This window comes from Molothrus ater, chromosome 1 (assembly GCF_012460135.2).
Source record: "Molothrus ater isolate BHLD 08-10-18 breed brown headed cowbird chromosome 1, BPBGC_Mater_1.1, whole genome shotgun sequence".
In the NCBI taxonomy this organism is placed as follows: domain Eukaryota; kingdom Metazoa; phylum Chordata; class Aves; order Passeriformes; family Icteridae; genus Molothrus; species Molothrus ater.
This window is the reverse complement of record NC_050478.2, coordinates 121,082,511-121,110,339: the sequence shown is the minus strand read 5'-3', so window position 1 is coordinate 121,110,339 and position 27,829 is coordinate 121,082,511. Positions and strand designations below refer to the sequence as shown.

At 39.9% G+C, this 27,829-nt stretch overlaps 2 protein-coding genes across 2 annotated transcripts; one reads left to right on the top strand and one right to left on the bottom strand.

The window, feature by feature from the left end:
• Positions 1-349: 349 nt before the first annotated feature.
• SBSPON (somatomedin B and thrombospondin type 1 domain containing) lies at positions 350-9,498 on the top strand. The gene is made up of 5 exons (XM_036406801.1): positions 350-566; positions 6,625-6,819; positions 7,381-7,471; positions 8,289-8,465; positions 9,129-9,498. The coding sequence occupies exons 1-5, from the start codon at positions 350-352 to the stop codon at positions 9,244-9,246; spliced, it is 798 nt and encodes a 265-aa protein (XP_036262694.1). The 3' UTR covers positions 9,247-9,498.
• Positions 9,499-10,920: 1,422 nt separating this feature from the next.
• Positions 10,921-27,312, bottom strand: TERF1 (telomeric repeat binding factor 1). Its single transcript, XM_036407045.1, has 10 exons — positions 27,108-27,312; positions 25,212-25,307; positions 22,915-23,045; positions 21,713-21,799; positions 20,295-20,444; positions 18,104-18,210; positions 16,890-16,955; positions 16,763-16,806; positions 15,682-15,746; positions 10,921-11,439 (listed from the first exon to the last, which is right to left on the bottom strand). The coding sequence occupies exons 1-10, from the start codon at positions 27,310-27,312 to the stop codon at positions 11,281-11,283; spliced, it is 1,110 nt and encodes a 369-aa protein (XP_036262938.1). The 3' UTR covers positions 10,921-11,280.
• Positions 27,313-27,829: the final 517 nt, after the last annotated feature.

Below are 27,829 nucleotides of genomic sequence, written 5' to 3'. Positions count from 1 at the left end.
ACGAGAGATCTAAAATGCACGCTGCCGCTGCCCCCACACCCCGAAGCTTTGCCGCGGCAGCTGTGCCGCTGCCCGACCAGGCAGGGCAGGGCCGGGCAGGGCAGGGCCGCGCCGGCCGCCCCCCGCCCCCGCCGGGCGCCCGCCCAGCCCGCTCTGCTCCGCTCCGCTCCGCTCCGCCGGGGGCTGGCGGCGGCCGTGGCGCGCAGCGGTGGCGGGGCCCGCACGTCGGGGCGGCGCGGCGGCGGCCGGGGTGGCAGTAGCCGGGGTAGCAGTAGCCGGTGTGGCGGCGGCCGGTGTGGCAGTAGCCGGTGTGGCGGCGGCCGGTGTGGCAGTAGCCGGTGTGGCGGTGATGGGCGGCACTGCGCTGTCGGGAGCGCTGTGGCTGGGGCTGCTGTGGGCCGGGAGCGGGGCCGGGGGCAGCTGCCAGGGAAAATGCTGCCAGGGCCGGGATGCCGCCTGCGTCGGCGAGGGCTGGAGGGAGGGAGGTGGCTACGGGACCTGCTACTGCGACGGAGGCTGCCGGCGAACCGGGGACTGCTGCCACGACCACGGCCAGGCGTGCCCGGGTAGGTGCGTCCGCCCCCGGCCCTGACAGGGGGGCGGTGGAGGGCGGCCGGCGGGACCCCTCGCCCCGGGTCCGGGAGCTGCCTGCCGGGGCTTCGCGACATGCAGGTTTCGCTGCGTTCGTGCGGGCATGGGCTCAGGGCTGCGAGAGGGACAGATTCTTCCCTTCCCAGCCGGGCACCGGGCTGGGGCAGCGCCAGGCTCAGGAAGGGAGACAGAGACTTTTCTCCCACTAGAGAGAAAAGGTTTCCGGATCAGCTGTAGTATGGTGACAGTCTGAAGTTTTTTTTCCTCTAAAATACTATGTTACTTTTCACTCAGGCAAAGTCCCAAACACAGATTGGTTGCAGGGGTGATGTCCGATTGCAGAGACAGCCGGGAAGATTAATTTAGCGCTGCCTGTGTCTCTCAGCTGATTCCTCACATCCTGACAAACATCATTGAATTAATTGGGGAAGTCCCCACGGTGAGGTTTTGTCTAGGAGCATGAATCCACAGGAATTTACTGTGAAGGCAAAGGCTTTAAAATAAGCATAGGAGCATGAGTGAGAGGGTCCTCTGCCAGCGCTTAGGGGATCGCAAAGCCTCTCAGTGAGCAATGATAAGGAGGGAAAACTAGCCCAGTTCTACCAAACTGAGTGTCTGCTTTGTAGATATTCACAGTGCCTTTTTCTGTGGGATTTCTACCCTTTGCAGTCTTCACAATTTTAAGACCTCTCTGTGCCCTGGGATGCAGGACACAGACCTTGCTTTGCAGGTGCAGTACAAATACTTGGTCAGCTTAATGTCTCTTCCCAGCTGGCTGGATGCATGCCAGCCTACAGCCAAAAAGTCATGAGCCTCTGCTGCACAGTCCTGCTAATTAGGGTGTATTTAGCAGGCTCAGTGCCATGCTGACATAGCCACATAGCTTTGGGACCCAAGTTGGCTTACATCTGCCTGGATTGGGAAGGGGGAGTGCAATTCTCAGATGGTGTAGACCCATCCTAAGGGGTGTAGAACTGCACAGAAGAACTCAGCAGAGCAGAACTATGACCCCAGGTCTCTAGAAGGAGCATGGTCAGCTCCTCCACAGCTAAATAATCTCCTCAGAGTAACAGAAGGGAAAAAATGCACCACAAAGTAAGACAGAAGGTAGCATTTTTGAAATTAGCATTTTTCAAATAGATTGTTCTTTCATTCAGGGAAGTCAGTAGAGGGAGAACTAGCAAGATGGTTGTCCTACAGCCGCAGCATATTGCATCTTTTCAGTAAATAAAATTATTATTTAAGCATAAAAGGAGAGAGTTGATAAACATGCATAGTGTTAGCATTAAAACAGAGCTGAAATCCTTCAAAAAGAAGCTCAAGATTGTGTTTGAGAAGTTCTAGTTTAAGCACTTTCATTACCATGATGCCTGGGGTGATTTCTGGCACCTGATGATGCCCTGCTGTTATCAAGATGGTATTTTTTGTCTCAGGCTCAGTGGTGATTGCCTCGAAAGGCATTGTATGTCTACAATATAAGCACACCACACTTGCACCCTGTGTGGGAGGTGGGTGCCCTAGATCCAGTCAGGACGATGGAGTCTCAGTGGAGCCTCCCTGTCTCGCTGCCTCTCCTGCACCAGAGCTGGAATTTGTCAGTCTTTGGTGGCCCAGTTCAGGGAGCTAAACACACAGGGAACTATTTCTGTTCTCTCTATTGCCTGTTTCTGCCTGGTTTGACTCCCTGCACTGCCTCGCTGCCCAGTTGTGCAAACACCAATACAAACGCAACAGAGGGAGCAGCACATTTTGCATTCATAGGTGTGGCATGGGAGGGCAGAATTTTGGCACCCTGGCAAGGTGGTCCTAGAATTCACACATCCACAATTCTAAATTTATGAGAAGTTGTTCTTTTAAAGGCAAGTGATCATAAATACTCTCTATGGCAAGTAGTCATTAGCTTGTATTCTGTATAAACAGAAATTCTAAATAGTTCCAGTGGAAGTTTGTATTGATTTACACAAGTGTGGCTGAAAATGTTAGACTCTTTTTTATTCCTATTGGATGTTGAGGTCTCCCCATTGAGTCTTGTTAAAATCTACGTGTTTAATAACACCAGGGGTGTTCACTGGCATAGTTCACTGTTTTGAATGTAGAGTTCAAAACTTTAAAATAGAAATGTGAAGAAAGGGGATCAGTGGTTCTCATGCTACTGCTTGTTTGTCAACCTGTTCACAACTCATGATTTCAGCACCTGCAGAAATGACATTTCATCCTCTGGGGAAAGTGTAAAGTGCCTCAAGTGTAAGTAATCAAGAGATGCTAGGATGCAAGAAATGTTAGGAATCGTACAATCCATGCTCCAAAATAAAAGAAACCTCTGAAAGAATGAACGTCCTAAAGCTGCCAGCAGCAGGGTTAAATTCTGCCATGTCTAAAAATCATTGTAGGTTTGGTACTTTATAAATAGATGGCTCAGCAGAAGTTCATGGACTGCTGAACCCAAGTTCAAGAGTTTTAAAATAAACTTCCTTATACTTCTAACACAGAAGAATATTTTTGAATAAATGAAGAATATTTTTGAAGAAAGAATATTTTTGTACACAGCATTTTAAATAGGAACTACTGTCCAATGAGAAAGCCTGAGGAAGGAATCAGCTCACCATTTGAATCAAAGTGGTTACTCTGAGAAAAGCTAGAGATCCTTACATATTACAATATATGTTGTACAATGAACATACTACAATCCTCCATTTTACTTTTTCCAGGGATGGGAAAAATTAAATAGAGTTTGACTCAGAAATAAGGATCTGTGTTTCATAGTGCTGCAAATGGAAGACAAAACCAAAGTTTTGGCTACTCGAGCTGTCTTTCATAAGATAGCAATGTAATTTTTCTGTGATTTTTTTTTTAAATTTAAGTGTTGCATTAGCTTTCACATTTTGGTAGGTACCTGAGAACAAATCCCTTCCTTCAGTTTCCTTTGACTTGTATCCTCTTCATTGTTTCAAGGAATCATCATTAAACATAGTTAAAATCGTTGTGTTAACTAAGCTGAGCAAATAGCAACACAGAGAGGGATCTATAAAGATGTAGCTATGGATCCCTAATACTTCTTTTAGTGTGTCAAGAGATGGCACCATTCCTTTTATGTCAGCTCATGGACCCAGTCTCTGTCATGCTGTGGAATTTGACATCTTTCCAACAAGGCACAAAATCAATCCACTGTCCCTTAATAGTTTTTGGGTACTGACTGCAAGAGTGACATTATTATCTCACTGCCTAAATTCCATTCTAGCAACCCAATATTCTTATTTTTCCACATGACTAGGGCAATTCATCCTTCTTATTTTAAGTCTTGATAACCATAAAATTAGCATGTATTTCTGCAGATGACCAATATTTAACTGTCAGCTTGGTTTGATTCCAGTAAGACATGAAGTCATTGCTTTGTTATGCACTTACTCAGTCCCTTTGGGAGTTTCTTCCTGGAAAATTTGATGTTAGACCGATGTTATCTGCATATCAAGGTGCTAATATGGGATTAAAGTTCTGTGGAAATTCTTATTTATGCAGGTCATTCATGCAGGCAGCTTGGGAGAGAATCAATAGATAAGGAAACAGGCTGGACGGACACTTACTGTCCTTTGGATACTTGGGTAGAGCTAAGATGTGTGATCAGGCGTTCAAGTCTGCTTGTACCATAAATCAAGTGGAGTCAAGGACAGTGTCTGGACCCTGCAGCCAGGTTGCAAAGCCTGTGAGGTCCATACTGCATTTAGCACTTGTCCTGGCTATCCCATGGTGGGGTCTAAGACATTTTAACTATCACCGGTTTTATTTTCTAGTTCACAATTCTTGGAACAAACAGTCTGAGAGCTGTACTGCAGCATGTCAGTGTGGTGCCTTCTCTTCCACAGAGTTTGTGTCATGTACTTTGGGGTACCTGGATGTGTCTGAGGGCATTGTCTGGTGGTGCAGTGTCAGGTGTCTGCATGTGGCAAAGGGGGCTTTTTCTGTGGTTGTTCAGCACTGTTCTACAAATCATACTCAGGAGCTGTCTGGGAAGGTGTTCATCAGTAAGTAGAGGAAAACACCAGAGAATACTAATTGTTGAGCAGGATGGACAACTGGTGGCCCAATACCCGGGGCAGCCCTGTGGTTCTGTTTCAGTAGAATTCCTTAGGGTGTGGGATGCAGCATCCTCAGGCCACAATACACCTGGTGCTGTCAGGGCTCTCAAAAGTGGGCGAGTTGGGTCAGAACAGCTGGTGCGCAGCACAGTGAGAACAGAGGAAGGGAATTTTAGTAAAGTGGTAAGGACATCTGCCAAGTAGCCTCTTTCAGAGGTTTTAGAGGTTTTATCTGCTTTATGATATTGGTAATAGTCCAAGAAATTAGAGATGTAATGACAGAGCAAACACTGCAATTTCTATGTTTTATGAGAAGAGTCACAAACCCCAAGGAGGTTATCATATTCTAGTCTTCCTTCCCAGTGTCTTGTACTGGCAGAATCCCAGAGGGCATAAAATATTTTCCTGAAAGACTAGTTTGGTCCCATCACTTTCCTGCAACACTGATACAAAGATGTGACTAGTGGTTAAACTGTAAAGCTTCTTGGGGATTTAAATTGTAATCTGGAAATGCAGAAAAAAAATTGAAAACATGTGATATGTTCCATTACAAGCTAATGAGAAATAGTACACCTGGGAAATGAAAAGTTTTATTTAACTAAATAATGAGAAGCATGACCCAAACCAATCAAGAACCAGTTTAAGATAGCCCACCTATTGATGATAATGTGTATTTTGTACCATTCTCTAACCTGGAGCACCTACCAGGTAGCCTCCAGGAAAAAAGGCTACTGGGATTGGATCACCAGTCAGATTAAATGTCCTTGTAGGCCACAAATTGAGGACAACTCGTGTAGGGAAATGATTGCTTATCCTTAGAGAATTCTTCCACTTGATGGATACCCATGTGTGAGACATTTTTCTTGTCTGCTCTTTCATGGCTCCTCCTGCCATGGCTGTGCAGATTTGAAGCTCCCAGGTGGAGGGGTTGTGTTTGTTCCATCAGTGAGCATCCAGAGATCATCTTAATCCAACCCCTCAGGGCTCAGCCTGCAGTGAAGCTTTGAAAAGCTGTAGTATTCATTCTAACTGCTAGGGAAAGGGAAAATTTTTAGGTTGTACAGTTTTCAAAAATGGACTTGGTGTTCCTGGAGATGAGGCTGAGGAAAGCAGTTTCATGAAGATGTAAAATGGCTGTATGTTCTTTACAGTTGCATATTGTTTTAATGGAAAAATGAAGTGAAGACTTCTATGTTGTGTAGTTTCTCACTCAGGAATAATGTATCTATAACCTGTTTTTGTATTCTGCGAATGACACTGCAAAACCTTTTCTTCCCTGCCTGAGGGAAATGCGGTTTCTTATCATTCAAAGTTTACTTAAAAAATAATGGTACTTTCCCTAGAATTTTTGACTAAGTTCAGAGGAAGTTTGTGATCCATGAGAACTGAAATTCAAATATCCAGTGGGCTGTTCTGTAGTTGGGAATGAGCACGACCTGTGTTAAAACAGAGAAACAAAACTGTGGCAGTGGACACAGTTCAGTGTTGAAGAAAAAGGAGTTAAAATTTGATCTGAAGGGAATAAAGAATGCTGCTGTTTAATGTTCCAGCCTTTAAACAGAATCTAGTGGTGTAGGAGCTGCCAGGGAATGTCAGACCAGTCTGGTGAAGGTAATCCATGAGCTGGTCTCCTTTGAGGCTAATGCTTTATGCTTCAGAAGAGGGTACAGAAGAACCCCACGGCTGTAGTGAAAGGTTTGGATGAAGGGCTGTTTTTTTGGGGACAAGGGATGGAATAGGGAACCAAGCATTGCAAGCAGGTTTGAACTTTCAATTTGAGTATGCAAAATCCGGGAAGAGCGTTCAAACCCATATAAATAAAATCAGAAAAGAGAAATTAAAAAAAACCCAAACCAAACAAAAAGCCCCTCAAAATAGTCTTATTATCTCAAGCTTTTGAGAGCAATTAGGATAAAAACAAAGTCCTGACCACTAATAAGGTTTTAGTACTGCTTTGCAGCTATTCCCTGTGTTGTGGGGGAGTGGAGTCATTGGAGTGGCTGTGCAGAGCAATGTCATCCTGGGCTGCGGGTCCGTCGGCGCTATGTACAACAGGAACCTCAAAACGGTGGGGAGCCATGCCCAGCTCTGGAGGAGAAGGCTGGCTGCCTGGAATACCTGACTTACCAGGGGGAGGACTGCGGCCACGAACATGGTATTCTCAATTTCATCTCTCTGCTGTATATTGTGTCCATCACAGCCATCATTAATTTTACTGATCTCAATGAACAGCAAAAAACCAAGCATCTATCTGCAGTTAGCTGGTTAAAATTATAATTTAGAACTTTCTACTGTCATATTGCTTTTTATTCAATAATTTGTTTTTCTACTCTGGCTTTTCTTAATTTCTGTTAAGCAAACATCTAAGCTGTGTCCATTCCTTCAGTTGAATCTAAGTATCAAATTATCTCTGTGCGAAGTCAGAGCACAAATTCAGTATGAAACAGGAAATAGTACTCCTTGTGGGATTCCAGTACATCCTATTACCTCACTGGCTAGATGGCATGCATTATTAGATTTTTTTTTTCTGAATAAAGAGAGCTTAGCTGTAGGGAATGGGGTTGAGGTCCAATGTTGCCAGCCTTTTATCACTTTTTCAATAAAGTGAGCCAGCATTGCTATCCACAAGCTCCTGATTCATTCACCCACTGTTACAGTAATTGAAATATGACTCAGCTGTGCCTTGTTGTTTTACCATAACTGTTTTTTTCCTCAGTCCCTGCTTTCATAACTACCTCTGAATACGGTAAAGAAAGAAAAAGACGAGCAGCATCTTCTCTCTGGCCTTCAGACAAAGAAGCAGCAGGGTAATCTATTTATCATATGTATGTGGGTCATCTTGTTTGGTAGAAAACAGCTGTCTACAGAGAAAAATGTAATTAAATTTAAATGCAATAATTAAACAATAAGCTATAGCTTGTACTGGTTTTCTCTCCCGCAGTTTATTTGCATGTTCTACATATTGTTTATTACTTGCTAATTGTCCTGAATTAGACATTGGGATCATGGCAGATCTGATGATAGCTGCTTTTGAAAGCCAGCAGTAAACAATGCTAAAACAAAGCTGAATGTATCCTAAATGTAAGTCTGAGAAATTAGATGTAGGTCTCTGAACAACGTGGGCTGAATGGGATTGGTCTCAAGAGACCTTTTTTTTTAAACTGTTTGACACAAGCAGTAAGAAATTTTGTTTAGTTACCAGTAGAGATGGTAATGAAGTTTAAATTAGGCTATTACTGGGTCTGTAATGCTCATAATGTTTTGTCCTGTGCTATTTTTCCTAGAACAATAAAACTCATTGATATTCTTAAAGTCTCTTTTTCATTTTCTTTCAGCAGCATAGAAGAAAAAATATGGGTTACTGAGATCTGTTTTTCAAAATAATTTAAGAATACAGAACATTACCAGAAAGTGAGATTATACATTAAGCACAGGACTGGGGCATAGAATGAGAAATAGTTGGCATAATGTTTTTAAGAATCCACTGATTGGGCTAGGGTCAGGAGATTTGTTAGCAATGATGATGTCTAACTTGCACCACCCTTACGATATATAAGTCCATTCAAAGTGCCTACTTAGCTCATGCTTGATCTCATATAATTTGGTGCTTTCCCTCCTGAGCAGATACTGTGTGGAGTTCCGGACGGAATCTCTTTCCCAGCAGTGTGCTTTGGAGACGCGCCCGCACGCGCGCTGGATGCAGTACCTGCGCGAGGGACACACCGTGTGCGTGGCCTGCCAGCCGCCGGCCATGAGCCCGGCCACGCGGCGCTGCTCCGGGGACGGCCACAGCGCGCACGGGTAAGCCAAACCCAGCACCGGAGTTCAGACTTCTCAGGAGCTCGTTAAAAGCTGCATTTATTGTAACTACGAAATGGAACAGCTCAAATCGTTTGTAGAGCTCAGAAGGTTTTATTCATTTGCTTCTCACAGAAATTGCTTTTAAAACCTAGATAAAATTGGGAAGTCATTTCAACATAGGAGTTTAATGCTTTATTCACTATTGTGAAGAAGTGATGGAACTTGTGTAGTGGAAGAGGACATTTTACAGCTGTGGGCACTTTAACTTAAAAAGTGTATTTCCTGCCATAGTCCAAATCTGCAGATTTAACACTGGTGGATTGGTACTCCCCTCAAGCATATATACCTGGTTTTTAGAAAAGTAATTGTGAAAGAAGATATTTATTATTAAAGTAGATACTTATTATTCAGAACTGATTTTTATTTGATCCATACATTTATTAATATGCATACTACTTAATACCTGTACAACCAGCTGCTCAACCCACCATCCAGGATATCTTTACTTAGGAATATAATGTCTGCTCCAGAAAGCATTTTAAGAGCTAGATGAGTTTAATAAAGCCTTACATGATTAAATCTTCTGACATTTTATACAACACAATCCAGTAACACTAAATACACAGCTTTACTCCTCTAATTTCATATTTATTCTCATTTCAGAGATAAAATCTTACACTGGGAAGCAATTGGCAACTCTCAGTGCCAAGGAACCTGGAAGAAGATCCGGCAACTGGACCACTGTTCCTGTCCCCTGGTGCATAGTTTTATTTTTACATAAAAGTTTAAAAGGCCTTTAAAATTGCAACAAAAAGACTAAGAAAATTAACACCAATGCCATGAAACCTATATATTTCTGCTGCATTTCTGGAGCCTTAACAAATTTTAAATAAGTCAGGACTTTGGCAGAATCATTTCAGGAAATTCTCTTTGCCTTAATACAAAAAGCGAAGACTGATCTCTGTATTAGAACACTACAAGCATGTTACCATGTTTCTCTTTTGTAATTAAAGAATTAATGTTTCTAACCATAGTAGTTGCTTTCTTTAAGTTCTCCATCTTTACTGGCCATAGCCCTGTCTCCAGGCAATGCTCCTACTTAGTAGTGAGCCAGCCAAATATTTTCAAGTCTGAGAATAGTTACTGTCAATATTTAAAAGCAAGGGTGCATAAAAATGAAGTTTTTGAAAGCTAAAACTGATTTCAGTTTAGGTACTTTGTTTGTCTCCAGTATCATCTAGACAATTTTTTACACTATAATTGTGTAAGTATTCTTCCTCTACACTGCAGTTTTCATGTTCAGCCACCTTCATGAAGACATAGACCTAGTCAGAACTTCATGTCAGTAATACACAGTCTGACTTTTCTGGCAGTTGAACTTAGACAAGACTTTGTGACTAAGGCCTTGGCTAAGAGTAAAAAAATTACTTAATTGGCTAAGCGTAAAAAAATTACTTATTACTAGTTAAAAATGCTCATCTACAATGATTAACATAAGAACCTGCAACATCTGAGCACTGGCAAGACTGCTATGCAGGTTGAGAAAATTTCCTATTAAGACAGGCAGCATCTCCATGCAACATAAAGACTTCCTGGAAGAAGCCATAGAGTCTCTTAGCAAGAATGAGGAAGTGGATCTGCTTGAGGTTCTGTCCACAATAAGAGTGTGTTGTGAAACAAACCTTTCTCAGAGAGCTTTGTTTTAATACGACCAATTCAGACAGGTGCTTGTTCTTAAAAGGTTCTTGGAAAAGAAAAACTTTAGCCAAGAAAAAAAGGTACAGAAAACATCTGAATTCAGGGGATTTTGCTTTTAAAAGAATGCTGTATTGTGTTAGTTCAAGTCACTAGATTCACACCAGCATGACAGTGGAAAGCATGAGTTTTCTGAGATTGTGCAAATCTCTTCCAAATGATCTGAATCCAGAGATACAGGCTAGTGCCATCATCCATCTGTTCCAGTCTCCCATGAGCAGGAGAGTTGCAGTGGCCAGCAGAGACCTCAATAGTGACCTCCATTTAAGTATATCTTTGCTGTCAGTGACAGTGTAGACTCATTATTGAGCCCCACTTTGGCCATGTGTTTTTGAGCTTTCCCTTTCCTGCTGGTCTGGAAGAAGGCACTGATCAAGACAAGGTAGGTGGCACAAGCTAACCACGAGATGCTAAGTGCTAGTATAATAGGGTTCCTTTCCATGTAAAAAACTAACCAGTCCCTTTGTTACTTAAAAATACAACATTATATGAATTTACGGTTTTTAACTGCAGAAAAAAACCACAACAAACCATCATCTCAGAAGAAAATTAGCAATACTAATAAATACATACTTTTTGGTAAAAGTTACAGAAATGTCAAGTCTGACCTAAAATTCAAAGTGAAGCAAAACACACTAGAATGGGTTATATGGCAGGAAGTGAAATTATGAAAAGGTCAATCTAAAAAGAGATACAGCCCTTTAAAAATACAGAACACTTGACTTTTTATTAGCCTCCATCAAACTAAAGATGTTGTCAGTCAGATCTAATACCCCTATTTACATTACAGACATTTCTTAAATCACTGCGAACATTTTCACATTTCAGAATCTAGGTTATCTGTTATTGTAGCAAAAAAGGCCAGACTTTACATTGAAGTCATCATTACCAGAGTAGGTGAGCTTACACAAATGTTTTATACCTATTACTATTCTGTTTCATGTTTTATGACAGCAGCACTGCTGGACACTCTGAGACTAAAATAAGATGTTATTCTGAAAAGCTAGAGTAGGTCTTTATGTAGGGAAAGGTCAAGAAGAGTTGGTTCCTGTAGCCCAAATCAACTTTGTTTGATCTTGCTCAATGTTCTCCACCGGTCTTTCAACATGACACTTGTTCGGTTGTTGAAGTTACCATGGGCTAAAATTTTAGCCCAGTTACCCACTCCAAACTCCCTTACTCCTGATTTCAGCTCCATGTCTTCTTTTGGAGTCCATTTCTAGGGCAAGAAAAACACCAGATATATGAACAGAGAAAGGTATTAATGTGAGAGCTTATAGCAAATATAAAAGCAAGTTTTCAAACAGCTCTCTAGTTGTAAGAGTACACATGTCAGAGGGGTTTTTTGAGCACCATATCTTGAAACTAGAGATAAATGATAAATTTGTAACTGAACCTGTAGAGCTTTATGGGGGCTCCCAAAGGGGACCTTAGTAAAGCCTTGGGTTAATTGGAGTAACAGGATTGGAAGGAAAAAATGTTTGTAGAACATTACAAGAGCCATAAGAATTGTTAATGGCTGAATCTGACAGCCTAAAATTTATAGCTTGGTGGGATAAAAGAAAGGTTGGTTTCCCAGAGTATGTATAAAACCTCTTCCTATAAGTAACAGATCACTTCCAACTATCAAATGGATAAATGGTGTTGGCTATAGAGCAGAAGGGAACATTAGAAAATCATGTTATGGCTCACCTTTACAACTGAAACCTTCAAAATTGTACAGAACTGGGCACAAAGGGAAATGCAGGTGCAAAGGAATAGCCTCAGCTTAAAGCCAGCTAGTAGATCTGGTAAGTGCAAGGAAATGTGAATTACAGGGGAACAAACATCACTTAACTCTGAAAATAATGTACCCAATGGAAATGTAAATCTTATGGCTGCTGCCATTACACAAATGCATACCCTCCTGCTTGTGCACAAAGAGAAGATGAGCAGCAGGAACACCCAGCCAATATGACTGTCAGTGGCACAAGAACTCACATCCATGGAAATAGGAGGAAAAAATAAATTTATTTCTTAATGACGTGGAACCCTTTTGGGATCTTTAAAAGATTCTGCTCTTGTAAGCATCATCAGTACAGTCTCTGGCCAGGTGACAATTTTAAGCACTATTCTGCATGGTTCCACCCTTCTGTTAAATTTAAACTTCTAAAAATTGCAGCAGGGCTCAGACATGAAAGACAAGGGGGAGTCTCTGAGGGGGAGGGAACTTAGATAACATTCAGCCTCAAAACTGTAACAGATCAAAACTGTATCCTGGTTTTTCTCCAAAAAGGGAAAATGTGGCATTTACACAAAGTGCAAACTGAGGTGTGTAAGATCAAACTTCAAATCTTCAAGCTGGATTTATTCCAGCTTAATGCAAGTATCGGGGCCTTTTCAGTAAACTCTGATCACTGACAAACCTCACTAAGCAGTGAAAGAATTACAAGTAATAGTAGTTCAACTGTATTTCTAAACAGTTAGGAACCTAAAACTTCTCTAAAGTAGTTTAACCTTTATCAAAAATACTTCCTTTTTCTAACTCTTCCTGTTCCACAGATTTTTTGCAACATTAGCAGTGAATAGCTTTTTTTTCTGCTATTATTAAAAGGCCAGAGATTCCATTGGAATAATGTAGTTCATCCCATTTCAGAGCATGCCAGAAAACTTCACTAAATAAAATCTTTATTCAAGTAACACAGTTATGCTTGACCTACAGCACCAGATAATTCAAATACTTTTATCAAAAGAGACAATCACAACCCTTGTTACTTGCAATGATTAATTACATTTGCTGTTAAAAGGGTTGTTTTTAGCTTGTTTTTATTCTTAATTGCTCACATTGAGCTTTTTAAAAAAATAAATTTCTTCCATTTATTGTATAAATGAGGGCCTGCTTTACAGGTAAATCAGGGACTGACTCTTTTCACTGAGGATCAGAACAGAGCAATAACTTGTCCCCTGCCCCACTCACTGACAAGCTCTCTGTCCCCTCTGGGACAGAACTTACGTAGATTCCAGCTTTTCACTGTTACAAGAGTGGTTGAAAGCCTGGACATAATGCAGCACTACGCTTGAGCTCACATCAGCACAGTGCCTGGTCCACAGCAACAATGTGACATCTGGCCAGCTCTGAACACCAGCAGAGCAAGCTTGAGTTTGCCAGGCAGAATGTGAAGACATTCTCTCACAAACCTGAAGATCTTGTTATTCCTTTGAGTCAGTTCTGCTCTAGTAACCTGTCTTCCTTTATGCATTAGGGGACTCTGCTCTGAGTCAGAGCTTTTTCTCCTTCAGCTTTAAATATATGATTTTTTTTTCCATACAACTCTGACAAAACTCTAAACACCCAGATTTTCAGACACATTGCTAATTTATATCACGTATCATCCAGATTTTAGACAACTCAAAGGACTTGCAATATAATTACTGGATATAAAATTGAGTACAAACAGTTCTCTAAATTCTGTGACACTTGCATCCCCTAATTTAGGAATGAGAAAATAAAGTGTGTGTCCTTTCAATAGCACTGCAGATTGTTCTACGCAGCTAACTGAAAACACTGCAATGAAAGGCTGAAAATGGGCACTGAACCATTGCAATGAAATGCCATTTACAAAACAAGAGCAAACAATGCCAACATTGAATGAGGGACTACATGGAAAAGGAAGTTCTAGAAGTCAACAGCTTGACATTCATTGCATTCTTTCATGCATGTGGACAATTTTATAACCCAGATGATTAAGCAGAGGAGCAGATTTATTGTTTAAAAGGCCAATTATCATTGCTTTCTATAAAACATTTATGAGGTTTTAGTGGTAGGGAGTAAGGCATAAATATAACAGAGGAACAGATGCCTACAACTTTTCTAAGTGTTGAAAGAAACACAGTTCTGAATCTTAAGTTTCATTTAAGTTCTTTTAACATTTTCAATGCCCCTGTCAGATGCAGTTCTCTACAAATTTAGTCTTTATATTCCAATCAAGGCTGACATATAACAACATAACAACATAATTAAGCAAACAAGTCCTATTTTTTTCTAACAAGATGTGTGTGTAAGCCCTAGACCTAGACACAGTGCTTGTAGGTGACCCAGTAACAGACTAGCTCAGCACAAAAATATGTGACTACAAAGCTTTCATTAGCTCTGTGTCATTGTGGTCCAAACAGTTTAATTCTTGATGTTGAAAACAAGCTTGATGGAAGGGCTCATGCTTACCAGCAACTGCCTAACAAGGTACCTATCCAAGTATATGTGGGAATAAAGTAATTTTGTCTTTAAAAGCAAAAAGCAAATCCAGTAAGTGATACTTTTTTTTTTTTAGGGCACTGGTTTTATCTGCAGCTTTTAAACAGATTGTCAGTGATCTAACTATTCCTGAGATTTGTGAGAAAGTGAAAATCTCTTTATAGGGGCTTAAACTTCAAGAATGAGGTCTCATTTGAGGACAGCATGTAACTGAAGATTTAATCAGTACATCAACTTCAGTAAAAATGCTTAAAGAAATAGGAGGAAGTACAACTCTCCTCCAGAAAAAAAAAAAAAAACAAACCAAAACAGATTTGGTCCTCCCTGTTATGTGAAAAAGTGAACACCAGAAAAATGAAACAGCTCACATCAAAATGGATATATGATACCTTGTATATAACTTGATATGTAACTTGTACTATAATCTAAACAGAAAGACTCTACATTGCTTCCTAAGAGATATTATGAAGAGGAATCCAACAATGGCAATACACGTATTCAATGTTAATTTCTTCAGTTATCATGATAAAATGCTGAAGGCTCATGAAGGAAAATTGGCTATAATCAAAAATTAGCTTGAAAGACCCCAACATCAAAGCAACTTCCAATTGCATTCTATTAAGGCATACACTTCTGCACATCCCACCAATGGGAATTCTAGCAATAACAGGAGGGTTATTTTAATGTAACTTAATGAAGTAGGCTTACCCATGAAGAGTGCACAAAGGATCATTTGAAATGTAGCATTATAAGAAGACCCTACTATTTGGTTTATAAAAACTAGAGTAGTTTTCCAAGTACATATGTTTTTGCATGACATAAAAAAAGTATTGAATTATAAAACTGCTAAATCTTTTAGCTTCTAAGCTGGAAAATGAGTTGCCTCTGATAATTGCCTGAAATTCTCACAAGCAAATGACATCCTGAATTCTTTAATACAAACTGTGGAAAGAATTTTTTATCTCACACTAAGCTTTGGTAATGGTGTATTTCAACAAATAAAAGCCTTGGAAGCATTAGCAACAGCAATATTTGAGACAGTAAAAATATGTTATATTTCCTGTCTTTAAAAGAAAGGGACTGTAACAATTTCAGGAACTGTAGCACTTGAGTTATCTACAGAATCTTAAATCTAAGCACTAGATTTAAAAATTAGATTAAAGCTGAGAAAAAAAATCTGTGCATGCAGATTCATTTTATCTCTGTTTAGAAGAGAAAATAGGTACAAACCTGTCTTCTTCGGCTATGTGCCAAAGAAACTTCGTTTTGTCCCACATTTTGCATGCTGTTAAGACCTAGAAGACAGTTAATATAAATCCAAAACAAAGAGGAGTCAACATCAAGGCAGCAGTTTTGCATTTTACCATTTAGACCTGACAAGAATGTACAGTATTTTGATATGCTTTGACAGATTGGGAAAATTTCAATGTCTCTTTACATACATACTTTTATAAATAAATACACATGAATCTTGCCATAGTCCAAGGGCTTCAAAAAATAGGATATTCAAAAAACCCACCTTAATTTCTATACAATAGAGTTCACAGAATTATATTTTAAACACTTAGATAAAAATTGGTACATAATAACAAAACATTTGATTTTGATAAAAACATTTTTACTATATGCATGACTCATTTTACATAGAATGAGAAGTAAGAACCAATCAGAACTATGATTCTTTGAATACAAATTCCATCATTTCCAAGTAGATGTATCAGGTTTTAACTGTGGCAAGCATTCAAGGCATCTTAAGAGTTTGTCCTTCCATATACAACATGGCCATGTGCAGGAACTATAACATCATCTTGCTGTGGTAAGAGGGTACTAATGGTCTTAAGAACTTACTTATAACTGTTATATTATCTGTGTTAGATTTTTTAAGAAGTAATACCAGGAAATCACACAAACATCCTGACTTTGTACATTTTACAATACAATTTGTTTTTCAGCTAACTTCTTTAGTTCTTTCCCAATCAAGTTATCTAGCACAGAATTCAGAAAGAAATGAACTTCAGTACTCCTGTCAGCTTTCTTTGGGACAGAATACCATAAATCCTGTAAACCAACCAAGCAAATCAGAAAATAGTGAATAATTTTGCAAAATTAATTGCTAGAGAACATTAAGCCACTTCACAGCTTCCTAAATATGGCAACCACCAAATTTGCATTTGTGCAGAAACCATACACAACTTTGAGCGTTTTTATCCACCACAATCATTTCTGCATTAATCCAATCACATGGGAAGGCAGTTAGAAATAAGTGTTTGACATGACTGTTTTGAAATTGTAAAAATAAACTAATACTCACTCTGAAGAATTCTGCTCTCTTTGGGCTTCTGTCCTGAACGTCTCCTGCAAAGAACACAGATCTGAAGTAAAAATACAAAGTACTTGATGAAAAGTCTGTGACCAGAGCAATAACACAAATTTTTTACCTTGCTATGGGTTTTTTTATGACTCCAGATGACTGACTTGTGATACACTGTTTCTCTTTCACCAACCTTAAAAAGAAAAGACAAAAAAATTATTTCCTAGGCAGCAACTTGCCATTTATATGATTCAACAATATTTTAATGAAAGAATCCTAAGCCTTCTCTACAGAAGCAGTGGCATAAAATAACTGACTGCTTCAATGCATTCACCCTCTTAACCTTGCCTCCCTGTACCTGGAGGAGAAATACAGAATCTGCCCAGTTGGAAGGCACCCACAGGGATCACTGAGTTCAGCTTTCAGCTCTGCACAGACATCCCCAGGAGTCACACCATGTATCTGAGACCACTGTGCAAATGTTTCTTGAACTCTATCAGGTTTGGTAATGTGACCACTTCCTTGGGTAGCCTGTTCCCAAGACATTTAAGTTGAAGATAAGAGGCATTTTGCACTTCTATTTTTCATTAGGAATTATTTCCATAGATATTTTTGAACGAGTCTTTCATCATATCTCTCAGATGTGTCAGGAGCTGCCCTTCTAAAAAAACAAATTAAAAAAAAAATCTTATGACTTGTCTTCCTCTATACTGTCTGCGTCAGTGTTTTCTTAACTAAATGATGCCAAGTATTCCAAGTAGAAAAATGAAGAAATACAGACTCTATCCCAGCTAAAGCCAGCAATTTATTCCCCCTGAACAAGTGGTGATAAACCTAGAATATTAGCATTTTCCAAAATAATCATGTCATTGTTCTGAAGGTTTGCACTGTCAGAATCATGAAGCAACATAACTATTTCCCTTCACACTAGTATCATTAAGGGGTCAGCTGTAAGAAAAATGTAAGACTGATTCCATTTCCTAATTCTTTTTCCTCTTGAGATGACCTATAGCCTGAAATTAGAACTAAAAGGAGTTCAATCAAGCATTAAAAAAGCAAAGTCTTTCTTGTCCTTATATTATAGACTGACAGCTGTTAAAACTGCAAATTGTGCAACCTCACAAATAATTAAACTTAATGACAGGCTTTTTCATGTAAATGCCAAAAGTAACAACCACAGAAGAACACAAATTTAAAGAAAATAGGGAATGTGCTTGTAGCTAATTTTCTATTAGACAGCAATTTGGAATTTAGTGCCCCCCCTTTTACTTACTCTTTGATCTACAAGTTTCATATTACCATCCAAGTACATCCCTTAGCAGTATAATACTTAATACAAACCTTTGTTTTGTTTCCAAATCACTTTTGCCATTTTCATTGACTTCTACAGGTCTGTTCTGCAATGTTGTTGCTCCCAACCCTTTAGATACCACATGTTTTGTGGCTTCCTGTGAGAAATGTAATTGATATCTTAAAATTAAAGCCAGGCAGTACCTAAATAGGAGTTTGCACTAAGATTAACATGCATACTTTTTATTAGAACTAGCAGTGCTTATTTGACAGACATTTCAGAGGTATTAACATTAAAGTAAGTAGTTTCAAAACAACTTTAGCATGTTAAGTTGAAATCCATAAAGATCTTTATCAACTAATAACTTGGAGAAATTTTAGTCATAGCTGCAACTGATTTTTATAGGGACACAAAGAAATACAACAAATAGCTGCATAATGAGTGAACTTAAGAATGTGTTAAGTAAATTACAGAACTTAACTAAGACTGCAAATACGATCAAAGTACTCCAAAGTCTGGTTTTTATAACTAGGTTAGAAACTAAAACTGACAGGTGTCAAGTTTATCTAGTTCCATAGCACATGGCAGGACAAAGCATACATGTAGCATGTTCAAAAGACATGTCTAAGCAGACTTAAGGCTTGTAATAGAACCTTTTTTGCACTGGCAAAAAATATTTCTAATATATCCTGCTCAAACTTCTAGCCACAAACTAAGATTATTTCTCCTCCATTGCCAAGCAAAGGAAGTAGTAAATCATTACTCCTTATAGAGTACCTAAAAGGGGGTCTCCTACACTGAATAATGATGGGACAAACTTCTTACCAGGGCCTGTAGAGGTAGGACAAGAGTTAATGGTTTTAAACTAAAAGAGGGTAGATTTGGACTAGATTTAAGGAAGAATATTGTTTCGTTTATGATGACAGTGGCAAAACATGGAACATGCTGCCCAGCAAGGTTGATGTCCAATCCCTGAAAACCTTCAAGGCCAGGTTGAATGGGGCTCTAAACAACCTGATCTAATTAAAGATGTCCCTGCTTATTGCAGGGCTGCTTATTGTGGGTTGGACTAAACTACCTTTAAAGATTCCTTTCAATCCAAATTACTCTATGATTATACCTCTACATCTGGCACTAGAAGAAAGAGAAATTAGCAATTAAAGCTAGAATGTTCTTCTGCAGAGAAGACAGCGTGCACTGCTGGGAGACCTGTGTGCTGCACAGAATTGGGAATTCCTCACAAAGTTGTCTCCTCCATGTGCCAGAATAACTGTTCAAAGTAAGATTTGCAATGTGGGTGCAGACAGTAGGACAAACATGCAGGCAGTGGGGATGCAGGCAGTGAGGGCCTTAGGCATGTTTAGTATGGAATTCTGGGCCTTCTCTGACACCTCCGAGCCTCCACTTCCTCTTAGACTCAAAGAAAGAGCCTTGAAAAGTAAACTTGAAAGCTGACATTCAAGTGAAACCATTAAAAAGTATTCCTTGTATTATACTTTGAGTGTATGTAATAAGTTGTCCAGTCTCTCTGGTAAGAGAATGAAAAACACAGAGGAACTTCAGGATTGTTTATTTAAAATTTGCTTCTTATTACCTTTAGACGTCTGTGCTTTTGTAATTGAATAATTCAATATTCTTTTATACGAAGTAAACATAAGAGAAATTCTTTACAATCCTCCTGAAGATGAACTGAAGAAGGAATGTTGTTCTTGCCAATTTTAAATCACTTTTGAGCAAGACTGTTTGTAAGGAACATTTGTATTTACAGGAAAACAGCAATAATAGTTTGCTCTCTCCTAACTCCCCTGACATTCCTAAAGCTTTTATCCAAATTAACAGGTCTTGATTTTTTATTTTTAGTATGGGAAGACATGTAGGCTTAAATAAAATAAGCATTAAATATAAAGCTACATTTTTAAAGGAGTCCCATATCAGAACCGCATCTCTTAAGCAGCTCTTGTTTTAATTATACTAATGTCCTAACTATTTTTCTAATCAAAAAGTTGTGGGAAAAACATTCATAGAAGATATTTAAGAGGAGTCTCTTTCCTACTAACTTTCTCCAAGACATATTCATTAAAACCAGAAGGTTGAAAATAAGACAATCCAAAGGAAGGCAAAGTTTCCTTTTCATCTAATACAGTAATTGAATATTGCCCAAACAACCCCCTTGGAAGGAGAAATCTATTTAATCGTATCAGGTAAATTTTTTCCAAAGTTTTTAAGATACTTTCAACATACCTGTATTAAGAAGTTAGTTTCATTTTCTTTCAAGAAAAGTTCAATGTAAGACTTGATTTTACTTATCAAAAGACTGTAACTGAAGCTTTGCAGAAGAGGAACATATGGATCCTTGGTTTTAATTATGGTTGCCAGCTTCACCCTTAAAGGCTAAGAAAAGCACAGCTTTATACAACACAATCCTGCAGCAAACTTGGTATCTATGCTAAACAGGAAATACAGAAAGCTCAACATGATGATTATACAGTTTCCTGCATATCCCTATACAGTTCATGCTGCAGTTTGAAACAGCTCTAGAGTCAACTAGTCATAATGCCAGGTATTTACCTTATGTAAATGGTAAAGTGTAACTGACCAGAGATTTACATTTTCATTTCCATTATGAATAACACTGAAAGCAGGGGTGTCAATGGAGGAAAAACACCCAAAACAAGCCACCCATTACTTGGTTTTCTCTTCTCATTTGCTGCCTCAAAAAGACTGCCATTGAAAGGGGTGTACAGTGTTCAGGAAAAGGATAACTTAGTACAGCACCATTAAGGATACATTAATACTGATAATTAGAAATTCTTATTTTGTCTACCAATACCTCTGAATTTTACAGAAGCCAATATAGGCAGAGAATTATCTTCTGTGTATATGTTACATTTTTATATATGAATTTGAGTACTATTACCACAATCTATACTTTCCAAACATCCAAATCCTCTGAATGGAAGTGTATCTGAAGAGTAAGTTATACACAGGCTACTACTTACATAGAGCATGTGTCCTAATATACCAGTTGAAGATATAGGAAGCATTTTTAACTTCTTTTCACCTGCAGTTCTTCTGTTGCTCTTTTCTCCACTCCAGCAAACTCAAGTGTGTGCACTAACTATTATATTAGAGAGATATTCACTCAAACTTGCAACTTTCTGAATGATGCAGTCAACTTCAAACCAGGAGGTGGCCTAACATATATGTTGTCTTTTCCAGTCAGAGGCATAATAGCATCCAGTCTGAAGCTAATGAGTTTTCCTTCCCTGGGATGCTTTGGTACATAGAACACTAATCAAAGGTGACAGACAGAGTCAGTCCCCTACAACAGAAATCAGCAAATTGGCTGTTAGTAGTCAGCACTATCAAATTCCTAGAATTTGTAGTGCCATCTCACTCCTCATATGAAGTGGAAGAGGGGATGAAGGACAACTGCTGCTAAAAGCATTTTACTCCCACAAAAATCATCCAGTATGTCTATCAATCTCCTGGCCACAAATTTCCTTTTGTATTTTAAAGTGACATAGGTATGAAAGTGACTGCACAGACAATAATGAGATTGAAGTTATGCAGGTAGGATTTGCTAGCTTTGCAAACCAACTACCCTCTTTCTCCTCTGCAAGTCAAGAGCTTTTAATGCAATTTAAACAAGTTACTACCTTATCTGATTCAGAGTCTGTGAACAGCCTTTCAAGAACTTCAGCAGCTTCCTTGAAATATCTGTTTTCCATATGGACTGCTACAATCTACAAGAAATATAATTAAAAGATATGGTGAAATACTTTCCACCTGAGATTCAGAAAAAGCAAGAGAATTCACAATTCTACAGTTTTCTAAGACTCCAAAAATTCAGATGATTATATATTTAAGGGTTACTGACTCATATCTACTTCTAACAGTTAACTCTGAAATGAGTTTTGAAATTTATTTCAATTGGTATCTTTTTCAGATTGGCAGCTTTTGAAACAAATTTTAACTGGTACAAACAGGACCCATATGAGATAGAAAAAGGTCCCCTGTACAGATCTATTTACTCTGTACTAAAACTGAAAATTCAGTTCAGTCTGCTAATAGCCCAAGATTTTTGTAAAAAGGGCTCTGTTTTAGTAAGATAGAATTTTTAAGGTTGGACAAGACCTTTAAGGTCATCAAGTCCAACCATCAACCTAGCACAAGACCACCATGTTCACCATTAAACCATATCCTCAAGTGCTATATCCACATGTCTTTTTCAAACATTTCCAAGGATAGAGTCTCCAGCACTTCCCTGGGCTGTCTGTTCCAATGTTGTGCAACTCTTTGTGTGAAAGTTTTTCCTTATACCCAATCTAAATCTCCCCTGGCACAACTTGAGGCCATTTCCCCTCATCCTGTCACTAGCCACCTGGGAGAAGAGACCAACTCCCACATGGCTCCAGTCTCCTTTCAGACAGTTATAGAGAGTGACAAGGTCCTCCCTGAGCCTCCTTTTCTCCAGGCTAAACACTCCCAGCTCCCTCAGCTGCTCTTAGTAACATTTGTGCTCCAGACCCTTCACCAGCTCCTTTGCCCTTCTCTGACCACTCTCCAGCACCTCAAAGTCTTTCTTGTCCTGAGGGACCCAGAGTTGAACACAGGATTTGAGGTATGGCCTCACCAGCACTGAGCACAGGGGACAATTGCTGCCCTGGTCCTGCTGGCCACACTGTTCCTGATACAGGCCAGGTGCCACTGGCCTTCTTGGCCACCTAGGCACATACTGGCTCTGGTTTAGCTGCTGTTGACCAGCACCCCCAAGTCCATTCCTGCCAGGCAGATTTCCAGCTACTCATTCCCAATGAGTAGGTAGCATCCTGAAGCATTATGAGTAAGTCACACAGACCTGAATTTGAATCAAGCGACGAATTTCTTCATGAAGCTTTTCCAGTTTAATTTCTTCCCTTTCAAGTAAAGTCCAGAAAGACAGAGCAGATTCCAAAGGTGAAATTCTTTGATTGTTTTCAAACTGTAATCCTTAGAGGGAAAAAAACCCAAAGTATTTATAAAAATTAAAGGATAAAGTGAAATAGATTACAGTATGCAGTAAAGTAATAGAATATAGTATGCAGTAAAGTAATATGTATTATACAATTTCAATTCCTTTTTCCTCAAGTTTTAGGTGTTTAAGAAACGTGAGGCAACTGTCTTCTTTTCAGAGACTGGTTCTTCCTACCCTTGCTACTAACATTACTGCTGCATTTTCAGGGGCAATTATGTCAGCTAATTATTGTTCACTTAAAAATGCCACTTGCAATTAGGTATTTGGTCTGGCATTAATAAAACTTTAAACTTAGCATGAGATTTCACAACATTTGATATTGATACTATTAATTTTGTAATATAATCACCATGCTAAGTAGTTTGTTTTTTTCTTCCTGTGTCTATCACTATTCTGTCTTAACTTTCTGTTGTATTTGAAGTGCTTAAACCAAGAGGGAAACTCAAACAGGTCTACACAGGAGTGTCACTTAAAAAGCAGAAGCAACCCCCCATGCCAGTGTACTGCTGCACCAACACCAAGGTTTGTGCAAACTCCCAGCAAAGGATCAGTGACCAGTCTGGCAGAAATCTAGTCTAGCCAAATATTCATCCCCTTATCACTCTCAAGCAGTTTCCCAGTCTGGTCATTGCACAACTGCAGAAGTGAGTGTGCCAAGGTAACAGATGCAGGAGGAGCTGGCAGGTGCACAAGTGCTTCTTTCCCATGGCACTGCCAACTTCACCCAAGATGTTCACTGAACTACAGCCTCACCTATGCCTTCATTTTATGGCATCAGCAGAATCTCTCTTAATAACTTATTCCTTTCATTGAGTATTTTTCAGACAGAAGGTAAGCAATTTACGCAATACTGAAGAGAAAAATTATTTTATATCCACAATAATGTCAAACAGTGAAATTTCAAACAGTATTATGTGCATATATACACATAACTAAAACAAAAATGTGTTTAACTATTGTCTCAATCAAGTAACATGACACTTCATATTGTTTATTTTAATAGTGTAAAACAAAAGTGTTGAGCTCTTAGAGAGCTGAAACACCTTGTCTGTGTGATCATCACAGATCAAATATCTTAATAACTAGAGAAATAGGAAAGCTACCATATATTAGCTTTCCATGTACATTGTGCAGCTACACCTGATGTAATACCTACTACACACATGCAATCTTCCTCACCACACAGATCATTCTCTACTGATAAGATAAAAACACACAATGAAGTAATATTCTCAAGTGTTATGTACAGTAATATAATTTAGAGCATTAGGACAAAATTTTCATAATTTGCATACTATTTTAAATAATTTGATGAACTATTTTATATATTAGAATTTGATTTCCAAGCTAAACTAAATCAGGATGCCATAAAACCTGATAAGAAACATAGGAAATTTAATTGTTTAAAACCAAAACTTTTTGGCATTGCTAGGCTAGAATACACTTTTTTCTTCCATGATCATGCTTTTAAGACTGCTTCTGAAGTCTTTAAATTCCAGAGAGTTTTACCAAACAGTGAAAAAAAAAAAAGAAGTTAAGTCTTCCAGAAACTCAAACAAAATCATCTTGGCTAAACCAACAAGTTGCAAATGCAGCCAAACAGAAGATGTAGTGAGTAAGAGCCCCAAGGACTTGCTGCCAGCTGAGATCTTACAGTCTTCTGTAGGAAACATGGGCAGTCATCCTTTTCATCCATCTTCTCATTCCTGCTGCCTGTCCTACTTTAATCTCTAGAGTTAAATGTGCAGAAAAGAACACATATCCCAAGTTTTAAACTTGTAAGTATTGCTCACTAAGAGCTAGTCAGGTCTTTCCAGTATGTTTCTTTTGTTGATACTACTCTGACAAAAAAAACCTGGTAATTTAAGAAGTACATGGTCATTCAAACTCCATGTAGCTAAGTCAGTCAGTACAGAGTGACACCAGTGCTGCAGACAACTCAGTCACACGTGTAATAAACATAGTCCAAAAAGTAAATAAATTGAATATATTTATTCAATTTATTTATATATAGCTATATCTATATTCAAAATATATATATGTGCATAGTAAAGGCTGTGTGAAAGTATGCCTAATGTACCTGTGTAGAAGTTCATGCAACTATTTTTAAACACTTGAAAAAAAAGAACCTGAGTATTTACCAAGGCTTTTTCCTTGTGCAATTCTTATCAAAAGCTGGCAGAGATATACTGTTTTTTTCTGATGTTGAGGTATTTGGGAGAGGCCACTAATAAGAGCTGTAAAAGAAGAGAAAATTAAGTCAGTTTTGCTCCACCACTGCCACAGTGTGGCTAGATATATACTAGACACTGTGTTATCAGATTTTACTAAATTTCTAATTCCTTAAGAAACCAATGAAGCCCACTTCATTAGTATTCTTCCTTGCTAAAACAACTGAAATAATATTTAAGAGCTTGACCAGAAGAATATATCCTTTTCTGAAGAAACAGCAGAATTAATCACAGGCTTCTATTCTTCCAATTCAAAAACCATAGTATTAAATGTAGAGGTTTTTTTGGTAAGTAGGGTACTACAAAAGACAGCTGTCTGCTCCAAAGAACACTTCCAGGGAATGCCCACAAACCATGAGCCACAGACAGACTGGTATAGCATGTTGCTATAGCAACTTACAGAAATAAAGCAGTAAAAGCTACATGGAAAGCTTACTCAGAAATGTAAATTTACAAGGAAAATCCTCCTTGTAAGGGTGGAAGGTCACAAGGATTATTACATATTTTAAAATGGGAGCTATCATGAGCTTATTCCCATCATTCAGGTTACTGTGAATTTCTTATGCTAATGTGCTGGATATAGTAATTCAACTTTACAGCATAATACAGAACCATTCAAAATGAAAAATGAATCACAGAATAATTGGGGTTCAAAGGAGCTGCTGGGTATCATCTGGAACCACTGCCTTCCTACCTTTCTGCACTTGCTTCAGTTTGAATTGACTTTCTTGTTGACAGCCAATCATCATTTCTGTAGGGTCTCCTTTCGTCACATGCAAGAGTAACAGTTCTGTGTTTCTATGAAAAAACCACACCTACTTTTCTATTACAATCTTATGACTGTGCTTAGCTTTTCCCAAAGACTTTTACAATATTGACTTCATAATCTTAGCGTGCCAAACTCTTTCCTCTGTTGCTGAACAGTGTAGGAGCAAGTTCAAAATTTGCTATTACTTGTTATTTCCACATGACATTGAATTCTGTACAACTTAATTAATAGTTTCTACTAACACACTCAGTCTTCCCAGGAGATATTTTCACTCTGCTTTTGCATTGCATTGTCTCTGCTTCCCACCTGCACAAAACCTCAGAACAATTCTCCTGCTGAGCTGCAGTCCAAAGGCCACACATCGAGAAGCAACATAAATAATTTAATCTAGCAGCCCCCCATTCAAAGTACTTTAGTAAATTATCATTAGATTTCTTACCATATCCCATATCAACCTACTTAGTAATCATTCTGCATGCCATTGTATTCCATTCTTTGCACAAATTTAAACAAGCCATACTGCTACGTTCACCTGAGTCAAGAACATATACACAGACAAAATATCCCCCAAAGCTCTAACCTGGTATCCGCTGGAAAACTGCTTCTTACAGAAGAAAACATCATCAATCCATCAAATTTATCTGAGACTTAGACATTTACTTCTAATTGTCAACCATTCTCACGCTAAAGTTTATTCCCATTTTAAATACATGTTTTTCCATTCAAAACCCAGTCACCACACTTCATCTCATCTCATCTCTGTCTGCCAGACTATAGTTCTCTGAAATACTTCTAGCACTGCTATATTGCTGCCGTGTGCGAGTGCTGCCGATACCACCCCAGCCCTCCACAGCCCGGGGATCTCCTGAGGCCCCCGAAAGAGAGGAGCATCACCCCCAGCGCTGTTGACCACGGTGGTCGATGGGCAGTGAGTGTTTTAGCGCCCCGGCGTGCAGGAGGGCGCTGCCCCTGCGGCCCCTCAGGACTCGCTGTCCCGGGAGCGGCTGTGGAGAGCCCAAACCGCCGGTGCCCCTCACCCTGCGCAACGTCCCTCCACCGCCAGAACTCCGCCCCGCTCTGCTCTGCGAAGTGCCGGCACAGGCAGGAGCAGACAAACTCCAGCATCCACTCCGCGGCCACGGCCTCCAGGGCCTCCGGCGGGGCCAAACTGACTGAGCTGCTCACGGAGCTGCTGCCGCCGCCGTCCGCCACTCCCGGCGCGTCCTGGGCCGCCGTCGCCATCTTCAAACTGCGCGCCAACGGCTGACAACCCTGAGCTTCGCCGCGTCACAGCCAATCAGAGCCATCGTAGCACCCCGCTCTGCATCCAATCAGAAAAGCCTTTCGGCCCGGCCCCGCCCTGTTCGCCGAGCCGCAACCAATCAGCGTGGCCTCCCCTCACGGCCCAGGCCGTCGTCGCAGCGCGCTTGTTTTGATTCACAAGTGCCCTTTGGTGGCGGAGTGGGGGAGCTGAGGGAGCGCTGTCCCGTGCGGAGCTGGGCTCTGAGAGTTGCTGTGTCCCATGTGGAGCGCTGGCTCTCAGAGCTGCCGTGTCCCATGTGGAGCGCTGTTCCGTGTGGAGGCTCTGACAGCTGCCCTGTCCCATGTGGAGCGCTGGCTCTCAGAGCTGCCGTGTCCCATGTGAAGCGCTGGCTCTGACAGCCGCCCTGTCCCATGTGGAGCGCTGTTCCGTGTGGAGGCTCTGACAGCCGCCCTGTCCCATGTGGAGCGCTGGCTCTCAGAGCTGCCGTGTCCCACG

Excerpts from the sequence above, each read along its gene's own strand:
- SBSPON (XM_036406801.1), top strand. The coding sequence starts at position 350 with ATGGGCGGCACTGCGCTGTCGGGAGCGCTGTGGCTGGGGCTGCTGTGG. Across the intron at positions 7,472-8,288 it reads TCAGACAAAGAAGCAGCAGG|ATACTGTGTGGAGTTCCGGA; the intron begins GTAATCTATTTA and ends CCTCCTGAGCAG. Across the intron at positions 8,466-9,128 it reads GACGGCCACAGCGCGCACGG|AGATAAAATCTTACACTGGG; the intron begins GTAAGCCAAACC and ends TTCTCATTTCAG.
- TERF1 (XM_036407045.1), bottom strand. The coding sequence starts at position 27,312 with ATGGCGACGGCGGCCCAGGACGCGCCGGGAGTGGCGGACGGCGGCGGC. Across the intron at positions 25,308-27,107 it reads GTGGAGGGACGTTGCGCAGG|CTCTTATTAGTGGCCTCTCC; the intron begins GTGAGGGGCACC and ends CTTCTTTTACAG. Across the intron at positions 21,800-22,914 it reads GTCGCTTGATTCAAATTCAG|ATTGTAGCAGTCCATATGGA; the intron begins GTCTGTGTGACT and ends TATTTCTTGTAG.